The sequence below is a fragment of the Anabrus simplex genome, chromosome 7, assembly GCF_040414725.1.
Source record: "Anabrus simplex isolate iqAnaSimp1 chromosome 7, ASM4041472v1, whole genome shotgun sequence".
NCBI classification, from domain to species: Eukaryota; Metazoa; Arthropoda; class Insecta; order Orthoptera; family Tettigoniidae; genus Anabrus; species Anabrus simplex.
Genome location: NC_090271.1, coordinates 168,168,998 through 168,188,832, shown reverse-complemented (window position 1 = coordinate 168,188,832; position 19,835 = coordinate 168,168,998). Strand labels below are relative to the sequence as shown.

Here is a 19,835-nt window from a genome sequence, read left to right as displayed (position 1 = left end):
TGCATTCACTGTCCTCTTCTTACAGGGAGGTTTAAGTAATAGATGGATTTATTTGCAGTGTTAAAAAGGTAGTCACAACATAATTCTGAAGTAGCTAGTAAGTAGGTAGGCTATTAGGTTATACTATTTATTAGTTTAATGAATCTTAGTATTATAACTTACTTGACATTTGACAATTAAACTCGACTCTAGCCTGTCCTATGACTATGAGTCATGCTCATGACCACTCAAAAGTACTTGTTTTATATTTTGGAAGAACGGCTCAGTATTCTCTCAGTTCATATGTCACATCGTTGCACAAGACTTCAATCATATGTGAACAGACGCAATAACAGTATGTTGAATCAGAAAACCAGCGGGCGTACATCTCGGGTAGCCTATACAAAATATGACGATTAAAAACATCCTCAGCTATAGAAAAATACTTTTTAAAAAATGACTGAGCGAGTTGTCGTGCGGTTAATATCGCGTGGCTATGCGCTTGCATTCGGGGGATGGTGGGTTCGAATCCCACCGTCGGCAGCCGTTAAGATGGTTTTTCCATAGTTTCCCCATTTTCACACCAGGAAATGCTGGGACTGTACCTTAATTCAGGCCAGGGCTGCTACCTTCCTAACCTTTCCCACCCTGCGTCGCCGGAAACCGTCGATGTATTAGAGTAACTAGCATTTTTTCTAAGAAAGGAGTTCTTTGTATGAAGACCAGATGGCAGCTGCGAGCACTGAATGCTGTTGCTGCTGTCTTACCAGCACATACTACACAGATGCAGTAAGAGCGGTGACCAATGAGCCGTGAATCGGATCACTGTATCGATTCAGTAACGTGAACGGAATCAAATGAATCGATTCAGTAAAATGAATCGAATGTCCCATCACTAGTGAAAATGTCGCATTGCGTGCATTTCAGTGGGCTTGGCAGACTGATATGTAATAGTCACTTCTGGCTCGGTGAAGAAAACATCGGGAAACTATCTCCTCATTTCCCTTTACGTTTCTTCAGTGGACACCTAGGACATCCATGGCAGCTGATGGCGAAGTTGTTGGCGATCCAAACAGCCTTCGGGCTGACTGAGAAAACCATACATACATACATACATTTCAAAATGTACAGTCTTGATGTCCTTGAACAGATACAGGTTTTCACAGCATTGCCGACTTTCCTTCATCGTTTCCTAATTGTATTGTTTTCTTCGAATAGCCCTCGTGGTCATTATGATCATTAAAGGGTTAGCCGGTTCGAGTCCCGTTGATCGAAAAACATTTCGTCTTCACAGTGTTGGCCGGCAAGGTAGGAGAATTGGTGGTATTCAATTTCTAATCACTAGATTGCATGCCAAGCGCCTGGATTCAATTCCAAATCTCTCCCCAGTGTTCATATGGAGTGAGAGCATGTGACGCTGTTGGTGGCGATTCGTCCGTCGTATGGAGATGTTAAGCCTTGATCAGACCCCTTGATGCTATTCGACAGGAGTAGCACCGGGTTTCACCTTCTCCCTTCCTACTATCATATATCACGCCATTAATTTCATCCCATTCACGCCTTTGAGGTTGACTTCTGGAAGGGCAACCTGTCGTAAAAAAAACTACTACGAAGATTCATCTCGCTTCATACGCGACCCCGTAGAGAAACGGGACAAGGGTTGGACTCGCATTATTTTCTTCTAGTAGCCTAGTTCATTTTTTATCATCGCTACGTAATGGTTAATATGCAATACGTAATCACGGTATAGTGATTACAGGCTGGCAAGTCTAATGAGTCATACACTGAAAGTGTTCTTAGGAATTCTTCACTCTCGATATGGAGAAAAATAGAGGAAAATATAAGTGAAACTCATTTTGGGCTTAGAAACGGTTCGTGGTACCAGGGCCCTTGTTGTCTATCAAAGTTTTATATCAAATATGCCTTGATAAAAAATAAAAAAGTCTTTGCTTGCTTCATTGATTATGAAACAGGCCTTTGACAATGTTAGACATAACATCCTTGTACATAAACTGAAACAAACAGTTAAGTTATAACAGTGGTTATAAAACTTATAATAAGCATAAGAAACTGAAACATCTTGACAGTAGAGATGTTCACATCACCAAGAATCTTTATTGGAACCAAACAACTCACGTCAAAATTGGAGACCATGTTACTGAAGAGATCACAATACAAAAAGGTGTGAGACAGGATTGTGTCCTCTCTTGAGTCTTTTTAAACTTATACTCCGAATCCATTTTTCGAGCTGCGCCGGTGCAAGGCCGTACGGTGCAAAGGGGAGGGTACAGGGGTTCAATCCCCACCCTTAAAATAAAAATAACTTTACAGATTTAAACAGCACATACAGGTTTTTGAAATTTTAACCCATTCCAATATTGTGAAATCAAGCATTTGCAAAATAAAACAGATGAATTAACATATATAAACTATGCCATCTTTAAATGCTTCTTATGGAAAGTAGTTAGTAAATTTGTTGCAAGAAAAAAATGAAAATTTTAAATTTTGATGAGTTATATGGACTGCTTGTTTTTAATAAATTATGCACCATCGATCAATTATTGATGCTCCAGACCATGTTATTCATGTCTATTTTCTTTGCTTGCGCCTGTTATTAGTATCACATGAATAAGGAAAATTGAAAATGTAATGTATGATGGTATTCAGTCTGAAGGCTGGTTTGATCCTCCACAGGTATGCCAACAGCTGTTGCGTACTAGGAAATGAGTGAGGTAGATTCCCATTGTTTTCCTTACTGAGTCAGAAGTTGCTCGCATATCAGTCTGCCAAGCCCACTGAAATACACACACCAGCTGACCGTCTGAGTGATATTTTCACACCATTCATATCAGGGACTGGCTGCATAAGGAATGGTATTACTGGCATCGCTCATACCTCAGCCACTTTCATATTGTCAAAGCCAAAGATGAGACTGAGACAGGTCAATGAAGTAACAAATTTATTCTAGCCCATACCAGAAGACATAGTGCACTGTAAACACTACATCTCTCCAGTAAGGATATAAATTGAAAATGTAAAGTCTATTTAACCCCTTATAGGGCAAAACCCTGGGGAACAAAATATATTACTTATTTGATTAAATACCATGCCATTGGAGTCTACTGTTTAGGTTTTGACCAAAATCTGAGTCAATACATTGTTTGATTAGGCGATATGGGGTGGTAAGTATTTTTACCAGAGAGCATTTAGGATTATTTTTTTTCCCATTGAGTGTGCACTGGTAAATATATTTACCACTTTGCTTACATGACTACTTTCCACAGTGTTTTGCAAGTAATAGGTGCAAACTGCAGATGGAAAGCATGAAACAAGTAGTACATATAATTATAAATGTCACATTGGCTCTGAAAATTGCACTAGAAACATGGGGTCATGGGGTCTGTGATGAAATTGTTGATAGCCTCTTCTGAGAGGCCTTTGTTCGTAAAATACATTGCTGGAACAATATCACAGATATAGAACTAATGCACATAGTTCTCCTTATAAACAATACGATTCAAAACCAGCCATCGTCTAAAATTAATTTCTAAGATTGTATAAGAATATCTTACAAAATAGCATAAATATGCATTCAGGCAGGCAAGTGCCTAGGAGTGCGAGGGGAATTTTGTGATATATCCCCCCAATATATGTCTGATTTGTCAACCTCTCCCCTGTGGGAAGCCCTGATGTCGGCCACTACATGAGGCAGTCTATTCTTACATTCATAATTACCCTGAAAATGTATTTATTTTTATTATTATTATTATTATTATTATTATTATTATTATTATTATTATTATTATTTATATACGCCCCTGAATTCAGAGGAACGGAATACCATACAGACGGACTAAATTTATGTTTTTCCGAAGCACACTTGAAGTGTTGTTTGGATATAAATCCATTTTTCATAATTTGGGAAGCTAATACACCTTGTGACTGATAAAACGTACGTCCATTACCTTACATTCTTGCTGCATGTTTTCATATTAGTGAATATAACATGTTGGCCAGAATATTGTAGGAAAGGGCGCATGTAAAACGTGTAACTAGAAGCTCTGAAGTCTATTTTCCGATATTTATTTTACCATTTCCATTGAAAATGAGTACGTTATCAATATGCTAAACGAGCACACTATTTCGCCTTCTTGGTACTTTATGTGTAGGGCAATGCTAATTTGGATAAAATCTTTCCAAGTTAACCACAAAATATGTGCTATGTTCACAAAATAATCAAAATATTCAAAAATATATATTGTTGCCTTATACAAATCAGGGAAATCCAGTATCTCGCTTAAAATGAGCTGTATTTTACGGTCAACACAATGCTTACACGAGTGAAGTTCAAGTGGCGCTCTCTGGTAAACATATGTACCGCTTCCCGAAGTGGAACAATTCAAATAGCCGTAAAGCTGGTGCATTTCTCCAAAAGAACTGATATTATTTGAAGGGACAGGTATTTTACATTCGTAGTATCTAACTTAATATTATAAAAACTGCATTAGTAATCATTTTAACCCTTTCAAAACTGCTCATTTTAGTTGGTCTGGGTATAAAGATATTGGAGGATTTTTTTGGCTATATTCAGATTTTTACTGAAATATTTTTTTAATTAAACCCAAAAGGCTGAGGTTTGAATCCCAGTTGATCCTGGGTTGAGATTTTCATCTAAAACAAAATAAAATAAAATAAAAACATCACGTGGCTTCAAGAAGGGCATCCGGCCTTAAACCCAGACCAAAACCAAAATGAGCCTGGGTGGCTTCAACAACTCCAGAAATAACTGGGATAAGCTGAAGAACATTTTTACTACCATGTGCTTCTATTTATGTTAACAAATCCTCTTTCCTATTTCTAATGAGATATTTATCTTTAAACTAGCTGATGTACCCATGCTTCGCTACGAAATTCTACATTGTATACAGAATTCTAGGTTAGGTACTGTACACGTTGTAAGATTGTATTAAATTGCATAGCTCTTAACGTTATCCTGGAAACGCAGCGGGGAAGCCACCAAACGTCTTTTCTTATATGAAGACTGAGTTAGGGAATACTCATTGTAATGGTAGGCCCGCTTGCCTACCATCAGTCACAATCAGGTTGGGGAGTTTTCATTATAATGGCAGACACTCACTCTCCACCTGCCTTTTTACATCCTCAGAAAGACTGTCTTAGTGGTTTTCCCAACTGAAATGAAGATAGGTCATTACAATGACATCAGTAGGAATGGCACGATTAAAAGCAATGCTTTCATATGAGATACTCAAATGAAAAACCACACATTTTCTCACAGTCTAGAGTTCCAGACCTGGAATGACCAAGCTGCAGACAGCCATGATCCGTGAACACTCTTCATATTTTCTCGGAGGGGGTGGGGGTGGGGGAGGTCGAATAGTGGAGAGTCCCAGGGCAAAAACTATGCCCTTGTACTAACCTGTTTCCTAGGATTACCCGATGAATCTGAAAGTCTCAGGTCACTATGCTGGCGGCAGAAAAATCTATTTGACTTGGAGGCAAATTTTTCCTCCGAGAAAGAGGAGAAATCCCCTCTTCACTGCTAATTTGGAATGTAGGGTTTAATAAAAGTGAAGAGGAAGAAGCTTCTCCTGAGAAATGGCTCTTTTCAGGGTTGAATTTTGAGTTATTTAGTGAATTGTGGTGTTATAATTTGGAATAGGCCTAAATTGTAATTCTAGACCAGGTCATACTACTAGGCTACTAAGTGAGCCTCTGCCTTAGTCCTAAGTGTGCACACTGTTCATTCAAAACAGCGCATCAGAGTAGGGATCGAATAGCTGGAATACTGTGATGAACCAATGTGTTACGTACGAGCAGTATCAGAAAATGTATGAACTAGAGGAATGGCATGCTAAAGAAGAAAATTTCCTAACTCCCCAGCTATTTCCTGCCAATATTCTCTCAGGCTGGCTTTTTTTTTTTTTTTTTTTTTTTTAACCATAGACTTTCAGATTCATCGAGTAATCCTAGGAAACAGGTTAGTACAAGGGCATAGTTTTTTGCCCTGGGACTGTCCACTATTCGACCCCCCCCCCCCCCCCTCGGAAGACCATGCGGCCAGCATTTACAGAGTGAGTATACATTTATGGTACGTACATTTTGCGGTTGAAAAGAAAAAGTCATATGTTATAAATTAATATTACAATCTGATAAATACTGGCAAATTACAGCGCATAATTGTGGAGTAAGATTTGCTAACAGGATGGTAACTGAAGAAGAGTACAGATGGTTCTGTTGTTGGGAGTACTTCTTACAGGACAGTATGATGTGGTCAGCTATTTCTCCAGGGTCTTCTGGGCAGTGAGGGTTGTAGAAGACCTTGATCCTGCCCCAGACGCATTCTAATTATAGATGAAAGGTGTCTGCGAGTTAGTTTCAATCTCTCAGGCTGTTATACTCAGTACGCAGCAGTAATTCCATCTATCGGAGTTGAGTGGCAGAATAAGAAACAAAGAACATCACAACAAACAATGGTCAGTGTAATGTTATTGTTGATCAATGCTATGCGCTTTCAATATTGTAGACCTCCACATTTAGTTTCCTTCCGACTATGAAATACCACTTTTATCATAGTTGGTATGGTAAAACTGAATAAAACATAAATAATTGGAAATTGTATTCTCTATAACTTTTGTTACGCAGTACTTTTCGATAGGACCAATAACATAGGTATTTAAAAATTAAATTTTAGGCGCCTTCCCCTAAACTACAATTTCTTGCGGAGTGAATAAAATTGTTTATAGCTTAGACTGTAGTTTCTTATTCCCCAACTCTATATACTGATTTTCATTAATTTCTATTAACCCATTTTCTTGTGGCTCGGCGTTGATACGGACTCAGAAATACAAATTCATGAATATTTGTGTTATCATAGGCGATACAGTAAAAATGTGTAGGACATAAATGATCGGAAATGTAATTCTGTATAACTTAAGTTATGTAGTATTTATAGATAGGACCACTAATAATATAAATATTTGAGAATTAAATTTTAGGCCTCCCCTAAACTACCATTTCACTCAGTGTCAATAAAATCATTTATAGCCTAGATTGTAGTGGCTCATCTCCAGACTTTACATACCGATTTTCATTAAATTCTCCTCAGCCGTTTTCTCGTGATGCGTGTACATACATACATACAGACAGACAGACAGACAGACAGACAGAAATTGCGGAAAAGTAAAAAATGCATTTTCTTGTTACTGTGGACATGACCGATAAAGAAATACCAATTTTTTCAAATTCTGAGCAATGTACAGACAAAACTCTTATTTTATATATATAGATATATATATATATACTAGCAAGATACCCGTGCTTCGCTACGGTATTATACTGAAATTTATAATTGAATGCTTATTGTTTTATATATGATCCGCCGAAATTAGCGATCTGACTGGTTTTCTGAGAGAATCCGCCAAAATTCGCGATCTGACTCGTTTTCTAATTGATTTCGGCAAGTTTCCTCCCATTTTTCAATCTTTCTTTCCAGCAATCGATTTCGTACTTCCCAGGCTAGGTCCAGGCATTCCATCCGGTCAGTTGGGTCCCTAAATCTTTGCCATCTTATCCTATAGGCAATTTTAATATGGATCAAATCCTTCAGGAGATCCGGCGTGGTGTCGTCTTGGATGCCTTGGCGGTACTGAACCCGCGGCCGGACTGCATTCTTAGTAATTACTCGTCCAGGACCCGTTTCCAGCGCGGTCCGCACATTTGACGGTGGTCAAGAATATTATTATTATTATTATTATTATTATTATTATTATTGTTCTGGACCCCATAACAAGATGCAAGGCCGCTACTTGGCGGTAAATTACATCTGCTGCCATTGTCATTGTTAACAGTGTGACCAGCACCATTGTCACGCGTAGGCAAGTGTGCGGGATTTCTGGCGATACGAATGACATACAGTACTTCCGTGCATTATTGACCTTATTATAGAGGTGAACAATTGAACGGTCAATCTCATTCCTATCGTTCATTTCAAAGGTGTTTAAATTTTTATTTATATGCCAGGAGAATCTACTGTAATCTAAGAACGTTCTCCGAAGAAAAAGATGGCTCTTGAAAACGAACCCAGGAAAGATAAAAAATGATCGGTTTATGATCAGAATAAGTACATCGAAAATCTACAACCTGTTTCCAGTCATTCGACAGGGTCAGGAATAGACTGAATAAAGCCTCATCTAGCGGCGACAATAGGAATTGTGCCGGCTGCCGAAGCCTGTCGCACTCCTCTGGGGCAATGGATAATGAATGACAAATGAAATGAAATGATATTGGACAGTGTTACTGGAATGAATGATGACAGGGAAAACCGGAGTATCCGGAGAAAAACCTGTCCCGCTTCCGTTTTGTCCAGCTTGAATGTCACATGGAGTGACCGGGATTTGAACCACGGAACCCAGCTGTGAGAGGCGGCGCGCTGCCACCTGAGCGACGGAGGCTCCTTATAAGTACATTAGGAACAGTAAAATAAACTGGTCTGACCTCCTTTTACACACCACCGCCGTTAAATTTACTTACCCCCCCACACACACACAAAATTAAAATAAGGCAGGTTTCTTTATGTTTAAAGGAGATTCCAAACGCCAATGTTTACGTCTATTACCTTCAATTTTGAGATATAAGTATCCCCATTAAAATAATTTACTTTTTTTTCACTTCCTTTCACACTCGCCCCCCCCCCCCGCCCCTAAGTGAATTTTCCGGCAAAAAACGTGTTTCTTTAATGGTAAAGGATCTTCTAAATACTGTTTATCACGACTCTAAATTCTTCAGTTTTTTATTTATGTATCCTCATGAAAGGAATTCACTCCTTTTCACTCCCGCCTCCCAAGATGATTTTGCCCCCCCCCCCCAACGCGTTTTTCTTTGTTTTTAAAGTAGATCCAAATACCAATTTTCACGTCTGTAACAATTTTAGTTTTTATTACGCATAAGAATTCTCATACAATTAAGTCAATTCAAAGTCATTTCTTTCACCCCCCCCCCCCCCCCGCCTCATTGGTTTTTTCGTGAATACGTGTTTCTTTACTTTTAAAGCAGATTCCAAATATATAATTTCACGTCTGTAGCGTCTTCATTTTTGAGATATCAGTAGCCTAATTAAAAGAATTCAACACCATTTTCAGTCACTTTACCCCCCCCCCCTTCCAACCAAATGGTATTTCGGAAAACTAAAAATACACGTTTATTAATGTTTAATTGAGATAAAAAATACCATTTTTTCACTCCTGTAACATGTTAAGTTTTTTGAGATATACTGTAGGAATTCTCATTTTAAAATTTTACCCCCCCACTTTTTAAGTGGAGTTTCCAAAAACAAATCACCTATGTTTATTTACATTTACAGGAGATTCCAAATACCACTTTTTATGTCTGTAACATTTTACGTTTCTCAGATATTCTGTAGATATAGTCTTTTAAAAAATTCACCCCAATTTGTCACTCCTGTTTAACTGCCGTTAATTGGATTTTCCTCCCCCCCCCCAAAAAAAGGATTGTTTCTTTGTTTTTAAAAGAGATCCCAAATACCAATTTGCAGTTCTGTAATATCTTCAGTTTCTGAGATATATGTATCCTCATTAAAGGCATTCAACCCATTATTCACCCTTTTACACCCCTCCTATTGGGATTTACAGAAAACAAAAAATATGTGTTCCTTTGTTTTTAAAGGAGATTCTAAATATCAATGTTTACATGTGCAAACTTTTATAGTTTTGAGGTATAGTCACAGTCATTTTAAAAATCCACCCCCTTTTCACCCCCCCCACTCTGGATTTTCCAAAAGCAAAAAAAGATTGTTTCTTTATTTTTAAAAGAGATCCCAAATACCTATATTCAGGTCTGTATTATCTTCAGTTTCTAAGATATAAATATCCTCATTAAAGGCATTCACCCCCTTTTTTACCCCTCCTATTGGGATTTTCCAAAAACAAAAAAAATACATGTTTCTTTATTTTTAAAGGAGATTCTAAATACCAATTTTTACATCTGTAAACTTTTCAAGTTTTAAGATGTAGATACACTCAATTTAAAAATTCACCCCCCTTTTCTCCCCCCATATTTGGATTTTCCAAAAACGAAAAAATACCTGTTTCTTTATTTTTAAAGTAGATCCCAAATACCAATTTTCAGGTCTGTAATATCTTCAGGTTCTGAAATATAAGTAGCCTCATTAAAGGCATTCAACCCATTTTTCACACTTTTCCACCCTCCTATTGGTATTTTCCCAAAACAAAAAAATACGTGTTTCTTCATTTTTAAAGGAGATTCTAAATACCAATTTTTACATCTGTAAACTTTTCAAGTTTTAAGATGTAGATACACTCATTTTAAAAATTCACTCCCCTTTTACCCTCCCATTAATTGGATTTTCCAAAAAAAATACGTGTTTCTTTATTTTCAAAAAAGATCCCAAATACAAATTTTCTTGTCTGTATCTTCGGTTTCTGAGATATACTGTAAGTATCCTCATTAAAGGCATTCAACCAATTTTTCACCCTTTTTCACCCCTCCCATTGGGATTCTCCGAAAACAAAAAAATACGTGTTTCCTTATTTTTAAAGGAGACTCTAAATACCAATTTTTATGTCTGTAAACCTTTAAAGTTTTGAGAAATAGATACTCATTTTAAAATTTCACCCCCCCCCCGTTTCACCCCCTTAGCGATCGAGTATCCAAAAATCCTCCCTTAGCGAGCACCTACATTGTACTGTAAATGTATCCTCAAAATTTCATTTCATTATGTCCAGTAGTTTTGGCTCGGCGATGATGAATCAGTCAGTCAGTCAGGACAAGTTACTTTATATATATAGACTAGCAAGATACCCGTGCTTCGCTACGGTATTATACTGAAATTTATAATTGAATGCTTATTGTTTTAGATATATAAGCGCCGAAATTCGCGATCTGACTCGTTTTCTATTATTTTACGGCACGTTTCCTCCCATTTTTCAATCTTCCTTTCCAGCAATCGATTTCGTACTTCCCGGGCTAGGCTCAGGTATTCCTCCCGGACAGTTGGGTCCGTAAATCTTTGCCATCTTTTCCTATAATCATTTTTAATATGGATAAAATCTTTCAGGAGATCCGGCGTGGTGTCATATTGGGTGCCTTGGCGGCACTGAACCCGCGGCCGGACTGCATTCCTAGTCATTACCCGTCCAGGAGCCGTTTCCAGCGCGGTCCGCACATTTCACGACGGTCCGGAACATTATTATTATTATTATTATTATTATTATTTTATTATTATTATGTGTTGCTGGAATGGCTGATGACAGGGAAAATCGGAGTATCCGGAGAAAAACCTGTCCCGCCTCCGTTTTTTCCAGCACGAATGTCACATGGAGTGACCGGGATTTGAACCACGGAACCCAGCTGTGAGAGGACGGCGTGCTGCCGCCTGAGCAACGTAGGATCCTTATAAGTACATTAATAACAGTAAAATCAATTGGTCTCACCTCCTTCTACACCCCACCGCCGTTAAGTTTATTTACCGCCACCCCCCCCCCCCCCCCCAAATTAAAAGAAGGCTGGTTTCTTTATGTTTAAGGGAGATTCCAAGCACCAATGTTCACGTCTATTACCTTCAGTTTTGAGATATAAGTATCCCCATAAAAATAATTTACTTTTTTCACTTCATTTCACACTACTCCCCCCCCCCCCCAAGTGAATTTTTCCCGCAAAAAAATACATGTTTCTTTAATAGTACAGGATCTTCTAAATACCAATTATCACGACTCTAACTTCTTCAGTTTTTGATTTATGTGTCCTCATGAAAGGAATTCAACTCCTTTACACTCCCGCCCTCCAAGATGGTTTCCCCCCCAAAACGCGTTTTTCTTTTTTTTTAAAGGAGATCCAAATACGAATTTTCACGTCTGTAACAACTTTAGTTTTTATTAGATGTATGTATTCTCATACAATTAAGTCAATTAATTTTTCAATTCTTTCACACACCCCCCCCCCCCCCCTTCATTGGATTTTCCGAGAATACGTGTTTCTTTACTTTTAAAGCAGATTGCAAATATCAAATTTCACGTCTGTAACATCTTCATTTTTGAGATATCAGTAGCCTAATTAAAATAATTCAGCACCATTTTCAGTCACTTTTACCCCCCCCCCCCCCCTCCACCCAAGTGGTATTTCCGAAAACTAAAAATACACGTTTCTTTATGTTTAATAGAGATAAAGAATACCATTTTTCACTTCTGTAACATGTTAAATTTTTTAGATATACTGTAAAAATTCTCATTTTAAAATTTCCCCCCTTTTGAGTTCCCGTTAAGTGGAGTTTCCAAAAACAAATCACCTATGTTTCTTTACATTTGCAGGAGATTCCAAACACCCACTTTTTATTTCTGTAACATTTTACGTTTCCAAGATATTCTGTAGATATAGTCTTTCAAAAAATTCACCCTAATTTGTCACACCTGTTTAACCGTCACTAATTGGATTTTCCAAAAACTAAAATATACGTGTTTCTTTATTTTTAAAGGAGATCCCACATACAAATTTTCAGTTCTGTAATATCCTTCGTTTCTGAGATATATGTATCCTCATTAAAGGCATTCAACCCATTTTCACCCTTTTACACCCCTCCTATTGGGATTTACACGAAACAAAAAAATGCGTGTTCCTTTATTTTTAGAGGAGATTCTAACTACCAATTTTTACATCTGTAAATTTTAAAGTTTTAAGATGTAGACACACTCATTTTAAAAAATCCACCCCTCTTTTCACCCCCCAATATTTGGATTTTCCAAAAACGAAAAAATACGTGTTCCTTTACTTTTAAAGTAGATCCCAAATACCAATTTTCAGGTCTGTAATATCTTCAGGTTCTGAAATATAAGTAGCCTCATTAAAGGCATTCAACCCATTATTCACTCTTTTACACCCTTTCTCTTGGGATTTTCCAAAAACAAAAGAATAGATGTTTCTTTACTTTTAAAGGAGACTCTAAATACCTGTTTTTACATCTTTAAAAGTTTTGAGATATAGATACACTCATTTTAAAAAATCACCCCCTTTTCACTCCCTATTAATTGGATTTTCCAAAAACAAAAAATACGTGTTTCTTTATTTTTAAAGGAGATCCCAAACACCAATTTTCAGGTCTGTAATATCTTCAGTTTCTGAGATATAAGTAGCCTCATTAAAGGCATTCAACCCCCTTTTCACCCCTTTTCACTCCTCCTATTGCGATTTTCCGAAAATAAAAAAATGCGTATTTCTTTATTTTTAATGAAGATTCTAAATACCAATTTTTACATCTGCAAACTTTAAAAGTTTGGAGATATAGATTCACTCATTGTAAAAATTCACCCTCCTTTTCACCCTCCCATTAATTGGATTTACCAAAAACAAAAAATACGTGTTTCTTAATTTTTAAATGAGATCAAAAGTACCAAATTTCAGGTCTGTAATATCTTCAGTTTCTGAGATATAAGTACCGGTGTCCTGATTGAAGGCATTCAACCCATTTTCACCCTTTCTCACCCCTCCTGTTGGGATTTTCTGAAAACAAAAAAAACACGTGTTTCCTTATTTTTACAGAAGATTCTAAATACCAATTTTTACATCTGTACACTTTTAAAGTTTTGAGATATAGATACACTCATTTTAAAATTTCATCCCCCTTTTCACCCCCTTAACGACGGAATATCCAAAAATCCTCTCTTAGCGAGCACCTACATCTTAATATGAATGTATCCACAAAATTACATTTCTTTATGTCCAATAGTTTTGGCTCGGCGATGATGAATCAGTCAGTCAGTCAGGACAAGTTATTTTATATATATAGATGATATATAGCAACTTTTCATAATCATTTTTGAAAAAGCGTACTTTTAAAAAATAAAGAAGCTTTTATTATTGCTTGCATGTGAAAACTGGTAACACAAATGAGAAATAGGAAAAGAAACTATAATGGATCGTTGTCGTCTATCATAAGCATCAACAAAGTCAGACAAATCCAAGTACATTGCCAGTCCTAGCCTTTAGTTTGAGTAATCTTGTCTGAAATGGAATTTGCAGAAGCACTTGTGAAGGTACAGACTAATATCACACACATAATACTACACCTGTTCTCTATTCATACCCTAATACTGAAGTTCTTTTTGTCCTGCATCTGAAAAGACCTTACACACTCCAGTTGGCATTTTCTTCTTCTCTTTGCTGGGTATCTTGGATAGGAAGTGCTTCATTGTCACCCTTGTGTCAAAAGATGATTGCAGCCAAGTACTCTCTTGTTCTGCTGCAGCACTGTTGGCAAGAGAAACTGACGTCTCCTTTATGAAATCTGCACATACCTGCATTCCATTTTAAATTATAATTTTCTGCCTCAGAATTACTATGTTCCATTTCTGATTCAGAATTGATCAAAATCTCCATAATGTTATACTGGACAACTTGTTGGTAGCCATTTGACTCGTGGAGGTTTGCCTGACAGTGACCAATTATCACACGTAATTACAGGAGGCACAAGTAGTTTTCAATAGATGCTGCAACCTAGTGTTTTTTTTTTTTTTTTTAAGCACTTGAAACCCTACATCACACAATGAATGAGTGGCATTTGTTTAAACTAAAAACCTGCTGTATTACTAATATTTAAATGTGAAAATAAACGGTGCTTGCGTTCGTATGTACAGGAATGTTAGCTGACTCAAGTCGTGTTCTGGCACAGGGGAGAAATATTAACAATGATAATAAGCTGTAGTTCTATCCTTATGTCTAAAAGTGTAACAGCCAAATTAATGGTTATGAACTTATAACAGTTTTACTCTCTTTATGTCAATTAATGTATGTACTGTAGATATCACTGCTTTTTAATACCATTTGGGAACAAACACACTTATTTACTCATGTCTCTTTTGTAAGTGCTGGTGAATTAAGTACCCTATTTATTTTCATTTTTGTAGCAACTGGACTGGGAGGTAGAGCTGGCTGTAGTCATTGGCAAAGAAGCCCGAGATGTGAAACCCACAAAGGCAATGGAGCATGTGTTTGGTTTCACCGTAGCTCAGGACTTGAGTGCAAGGGATTGGCAGAAGTCTCGTAATAACGGCCAGTTCCTGCTAGGCAAGGCTATGGACCAGTTCTGTCCCCTGGGTCCGGTAGTCGTAACCAAGGAAGCCATTCCTGATCCATATGATCTTGGCATTCGCTGTAAAGTGAATGGTACCGTGAAACAGGAAGGCAACACATCGGAGCTGATCCATAGGATAGACCACATTATCTCCTTCCTTTCGCAGTAAGTACCTGCTGCATCTCTCTTCTTTCTTGGACAGAGTAATTATGAGACAAATTAAAGAAAGTGTCTAATTTTGCTATGTAAAATATTAAATATTAATCACAGTAAACCAGTTATCAAGATGAAGAGGGATGGTGAGGCAAGCAAAATAATGCCTTGCCACTCTAACAGAAAGAGAATATGGTAAAATGATAAGATTTGATGCCTGGGATCTCTTGCATTTTATGTAAGAGCGACTCCTACGATACTTAAAAGCTGGCCCATTAAGAGGACAGTTTGGAGATAAATTACCTAATGTGGGGATTTTCATGTCATTTTCAAGGTATGCTTTTAAACAATAGAAGAAATATTTTTAAAACCCATTTGAAGTATCATTTTAACTTCAAGTTTTTCTAAAGTTCCATACACATGTATTGAAAATTTTGAATTTAGTAGATATGTTCAAAACCACTGTACATTTATTTGGGAATAATTTGTATTCACAAATATGTTATTTAAAAGAATGATTTTTTCCCCCTCCCCATCAACATTTAGGTTATGATGATCCCTACTACCTGAAAAAATTCTTAGATAAAGAATTCCATACATTGGTTGTAATATAACTAAGATACATACAGCATAAAAGGTTTTGTTGAGTATGAGAAATTGGATATTTGGAAATTTTCCTCTATTGAATCATTACCTAAATCTTCCAGAACCATATATTTTTACTTAAATAATCAAAATATAAACTTTTATTTCCAAGACTGTTCCTGTAAAACTGTTTTGTAAACATTTTGGCAAGCTGGTTTTTTTTCTTGTCATATAAAGGGCACTGAAATACTTCCATAAATCAAAACTAGCTGTTGTCTGCAATTTATTTATTTATTTAAATTTATTTCTGCTACTGCAGATTGCCATAAGACAAAGAATATAATTTGCAATAAAAGCTGTTTGGTAATTTTTTTTAATGTGGAAAATGTATATAGTTTTGGAGCCACACTCAGTCTGGTGAATGTGGCAAAAACATGAAAGATTTAAAATCAAAATAATCTCTAGACAACACAGGCAACAACAGTGTTCAGTGTCTCATTGTAAAGAGGAAGAGCTATTGTCTGACTAGTATGATGTCAATGGGCGATGCAACAGCATCGCCATCTTGAGGTACTGAAATCGCTGTCCCACGCGGCTAACAATTAGTATAGTTCTGGACTTCAATGCAGTCGTACATCATGTAAATTGTCCGTTGATTAGTCTCGTGAGTTCTACAAGTATACATTGAAAATCAATCAAAGAGGGAACATTTGACGAAATGGTGTGAAGAAGATTAAAAAAAATCTCCCTCCTTTGCAAAATATTGTGACATATGGACAGTAAATGGCTTCAGAGTGATCAAGAAATGTATCAGAGCAGATAGAGCAGCTGTTCAGAATTCTAAAAAGTCCAAAATTTGAAATTTCAAGTGTTAAAAGGCTTATTGGGAGAGTCTCCAAGTTAGGCAGTGGAGCATCATGAGGTAAATTACACACTACTGGAGCTCCAGCCCCAGCCAAGCATATCCACTACCCCAGGGGTGGAAATTTGAACTCATATGGTATAAGCTTCATGAAAACGCATTTCAGTCTAGATGTAAAGTGGCAGGGAGTTATTCAGTTAGGTGGAAATGTTGTAATGCCAATGGTCTTAATGGCAGACTCTCCTGAACGTCTGCAGTCTAATATCTTGGAAGTTGGAAAATAGGTGCAGTGAGTCTGATATGAAAATTAGCATTTCCAAGATGTCAGTAGGGGAAAAGCCTAAGAGAATTGAATTGAATGTCATGTTGGGAATAAAAAACTAGAACAGGTAGATCGTTTCAAGTATTGAGGATGTGTATTCTCCCAGGATGGTAGTATAGTAAGTGAGATTGAATCAAGATGCAGCAAAGCTAAAGCAGTGAGCTCACAGTTGTGGTTAACAGTATTCTTTAAGAAAGAGGTTAGCTCCTGGAGGACAAAACTGTCTTTACACCAGTCTATTTTCAGACCAGCTTTGCTGTACATGAATGAAAGATTGGTGGACTTGGGATATCTTATTCATAAGTTAGAAGTAACACACATGAAAGTAGCGAGAATGATTGCTGGTACAAACAGGCAGGAGCAATGGCAAGACAGTACTTCGAATGAGAAGATAAAGGCTGTTAGGAATGTACTCGATGGATGAAGTGGTACATATAACATGGTTTGTGTTGGTTGGGTCATGTGAGGTAAATGAGGATAGGTTATCTAGGTGAACAATGGATTTGGTCATGGCAGTTAAGAAAAGTAGAAGGGGAGATCAAGACAATGATGGTGAGACTCGGTTTCTAATGATTTAAAGATAAAGGATATGGAATTGATTTAAAAATAAGAGAGATGGAAGTAAACAAGGTCACAGAGCTAGTTGCAAATAAAGGATTGTGGGGGCATACATTCACAGAGGCTTGCAGACTGAACGCTGAAAGGCATAACTGTCTTTAATAAAGATGTATGTATGTATTTTATTTGTTACAAAATGAAGGAGGATAATGGCTAAACACGTTACGACGGCGTTTTGTTTTCCGAGTGTATTCATTAGGAACAAAGTAAAAACAAATCTTATATCTTCAGTATGGCTTTAGGTATTAAAATGCATTATGCGCTGAGACCACCCAACGGGTTTCATCTTCCACAAGCAGGTTCAATTGATACTGCATAAAGACCGCCAATTTCAGTGAGGATGTTAGCGAGTCTCACAGTACAAGCCAACCCCAACTTGTGTCCACAGACTGTGAAGTGTGTCCAGACAGCCTCATTGTGTCTAATACTACTACTAATAATAATGTTAAGTTTTCAACCTTAATGGAAATGATATTTGATTTACCAAATCATGTAAATTTTAATGCTTCCATTCTTTTTTGCATGTGTTATTTTCTATAAAATGCATCTGTACTCGGAGTCAACTCTTGTACATGTTTGTATAAAAGCCGCTTACGTTAGTCGCCAGGTTCAGGAGGAGAACTGAGATGGAGAAAGAGAGGAAGTGCTCACATGCAAAAGGATATTTTCCTTGGTTCTTGAATTGACTTTCAGTATGGTATACCATGAAAGGGACTGCTGGGGACTTTGGTTGATGCCAACTATAGAATTAAAATATGTATATTGAATAATTTCTTAATTATCCTAGCTCCTGTGTACACCTTGCATGCCTCTCTATGTACAAATAAACCAAAATGTACAAAAGCATAATCTGTGGATAGCCCACTGTGTGGCTCCAATATGTACAATGCATCATGAGACTGGTGGGAGGTCTCACCATCCAGAAATAGTCAGCATGATTTGCTGCATGTCTCGTAGTTGCCTATGTGTTAAGGCAGTTTAGTAAAAAAAAAATGTATATTCATATAGATATAGGGTATTATTATTATTATTATTAATATTATTATTATTATTAATATTATTATTATTATTATTATTATTATTATTATTATTGAAAGTAGATAAATTTTGCTACTTGGAAGTACAATAACCAATGATGGAAGAAGCAAACATAAGTGCAGAAAGAAAGAGAATAAAAGCCTTTCATATATGATGTTACAGATGAATATTGAAGATTAGTTGGTTAGATTGAATCACAAATGAAGAGAAACTAAACCAAGTTGGTGAAATGGTAGGAAAAAAAATGACCAGAAGGAGAAACTATTGATAAAGCGCATCTTCAAATGTCCTGAACTTGTTCAGATTTTGGAAGAAGCATATGGGGTGAGAATGTTGCGTAGAGGTCAAGACAGAAATATGACAAACAGGTTAGACCGGATGAAGCAGCAGTAGTAACAGTTAACAAAGGGTCGAGTGATATGGAGAGCTGCTACAATAAGGCTTTTCTGTTAACAGAAAATTGTAGTTGGCTAGTGAACTTGGACGAATAAGTGAAAAGCATGGGAACAAGACCTTAGAAAGAGTGGATAACTCAAAATGAGATGGGTAGAAACATATTAGATTACAATGTAGGGATTTTTTAAAGAAATGAGTTCAGTCCTGAAGGCTTTGTGCATTTCCTGTCCTTCTATAGATAAGCTGTTCCTCCCCAATTTTTTCTTTTCTCGTAGTTCCTGATTATGCTGTTTTGGGAACAGTTTTGCAATAAAGGAAAACATGAAAATGATTTGATTTTAAAACATATTTTTGTAGGTATCAAAAGTTTGAAATTCAACTTTTAAAGATGACTGCTGAGCATGAAGCTATATACCGGTACTTGAATTTTAAAAATTTTCAGAATCCTGTCAAAATGATAGGTCACTCTCAAATGTCAAAGTTTTCCTTTATTGAGTGTATGAAAACTGTGAATTAATTGTCTTAGTGAATGATTCCTATAAGTAAATTACTTGTATGTACATGTAATTTTATAAAGAATTATGTTTATCAATGGAACAATCATAATCTTTGTGACAAATTTATAAAATGTAACAAATTCATACTAGTTTTGTGAATTTATTAATATTTTTCACTTAGTTGAGCTCATAAAACAGAAATGAGGAACCAGCGTCACTTTAAGAATATTATAAACTTCTTACTAGCTCACTTTTGAGGCTATCAAA

General features: G+C 36.7%; 1 protein-coding gene across 1 annotated transcript in view; it reads left to right on the top strand.

The window, feature by feature from the left end:
• The window catches only part of LOC136877416 (oxaloacetate tautomerase FAHD2A, mitochondrial), a 116,452-nt gene that overhangs the window by 71,546 nt on the left and 25,071 nt on the right, over positions 1-19,835 (top strand). Inside the window, exon 3 of the mRNA XM_067151437.2 lies at positions 14,931-15,262. Within this exon, the coding sequence (XP_067007538.1) occupies positions 14,931-15,262 (332 nt within the window). The remainder of the gene's footprint in view (positions 1-14,930; positions 15,263-19,835) is intronic.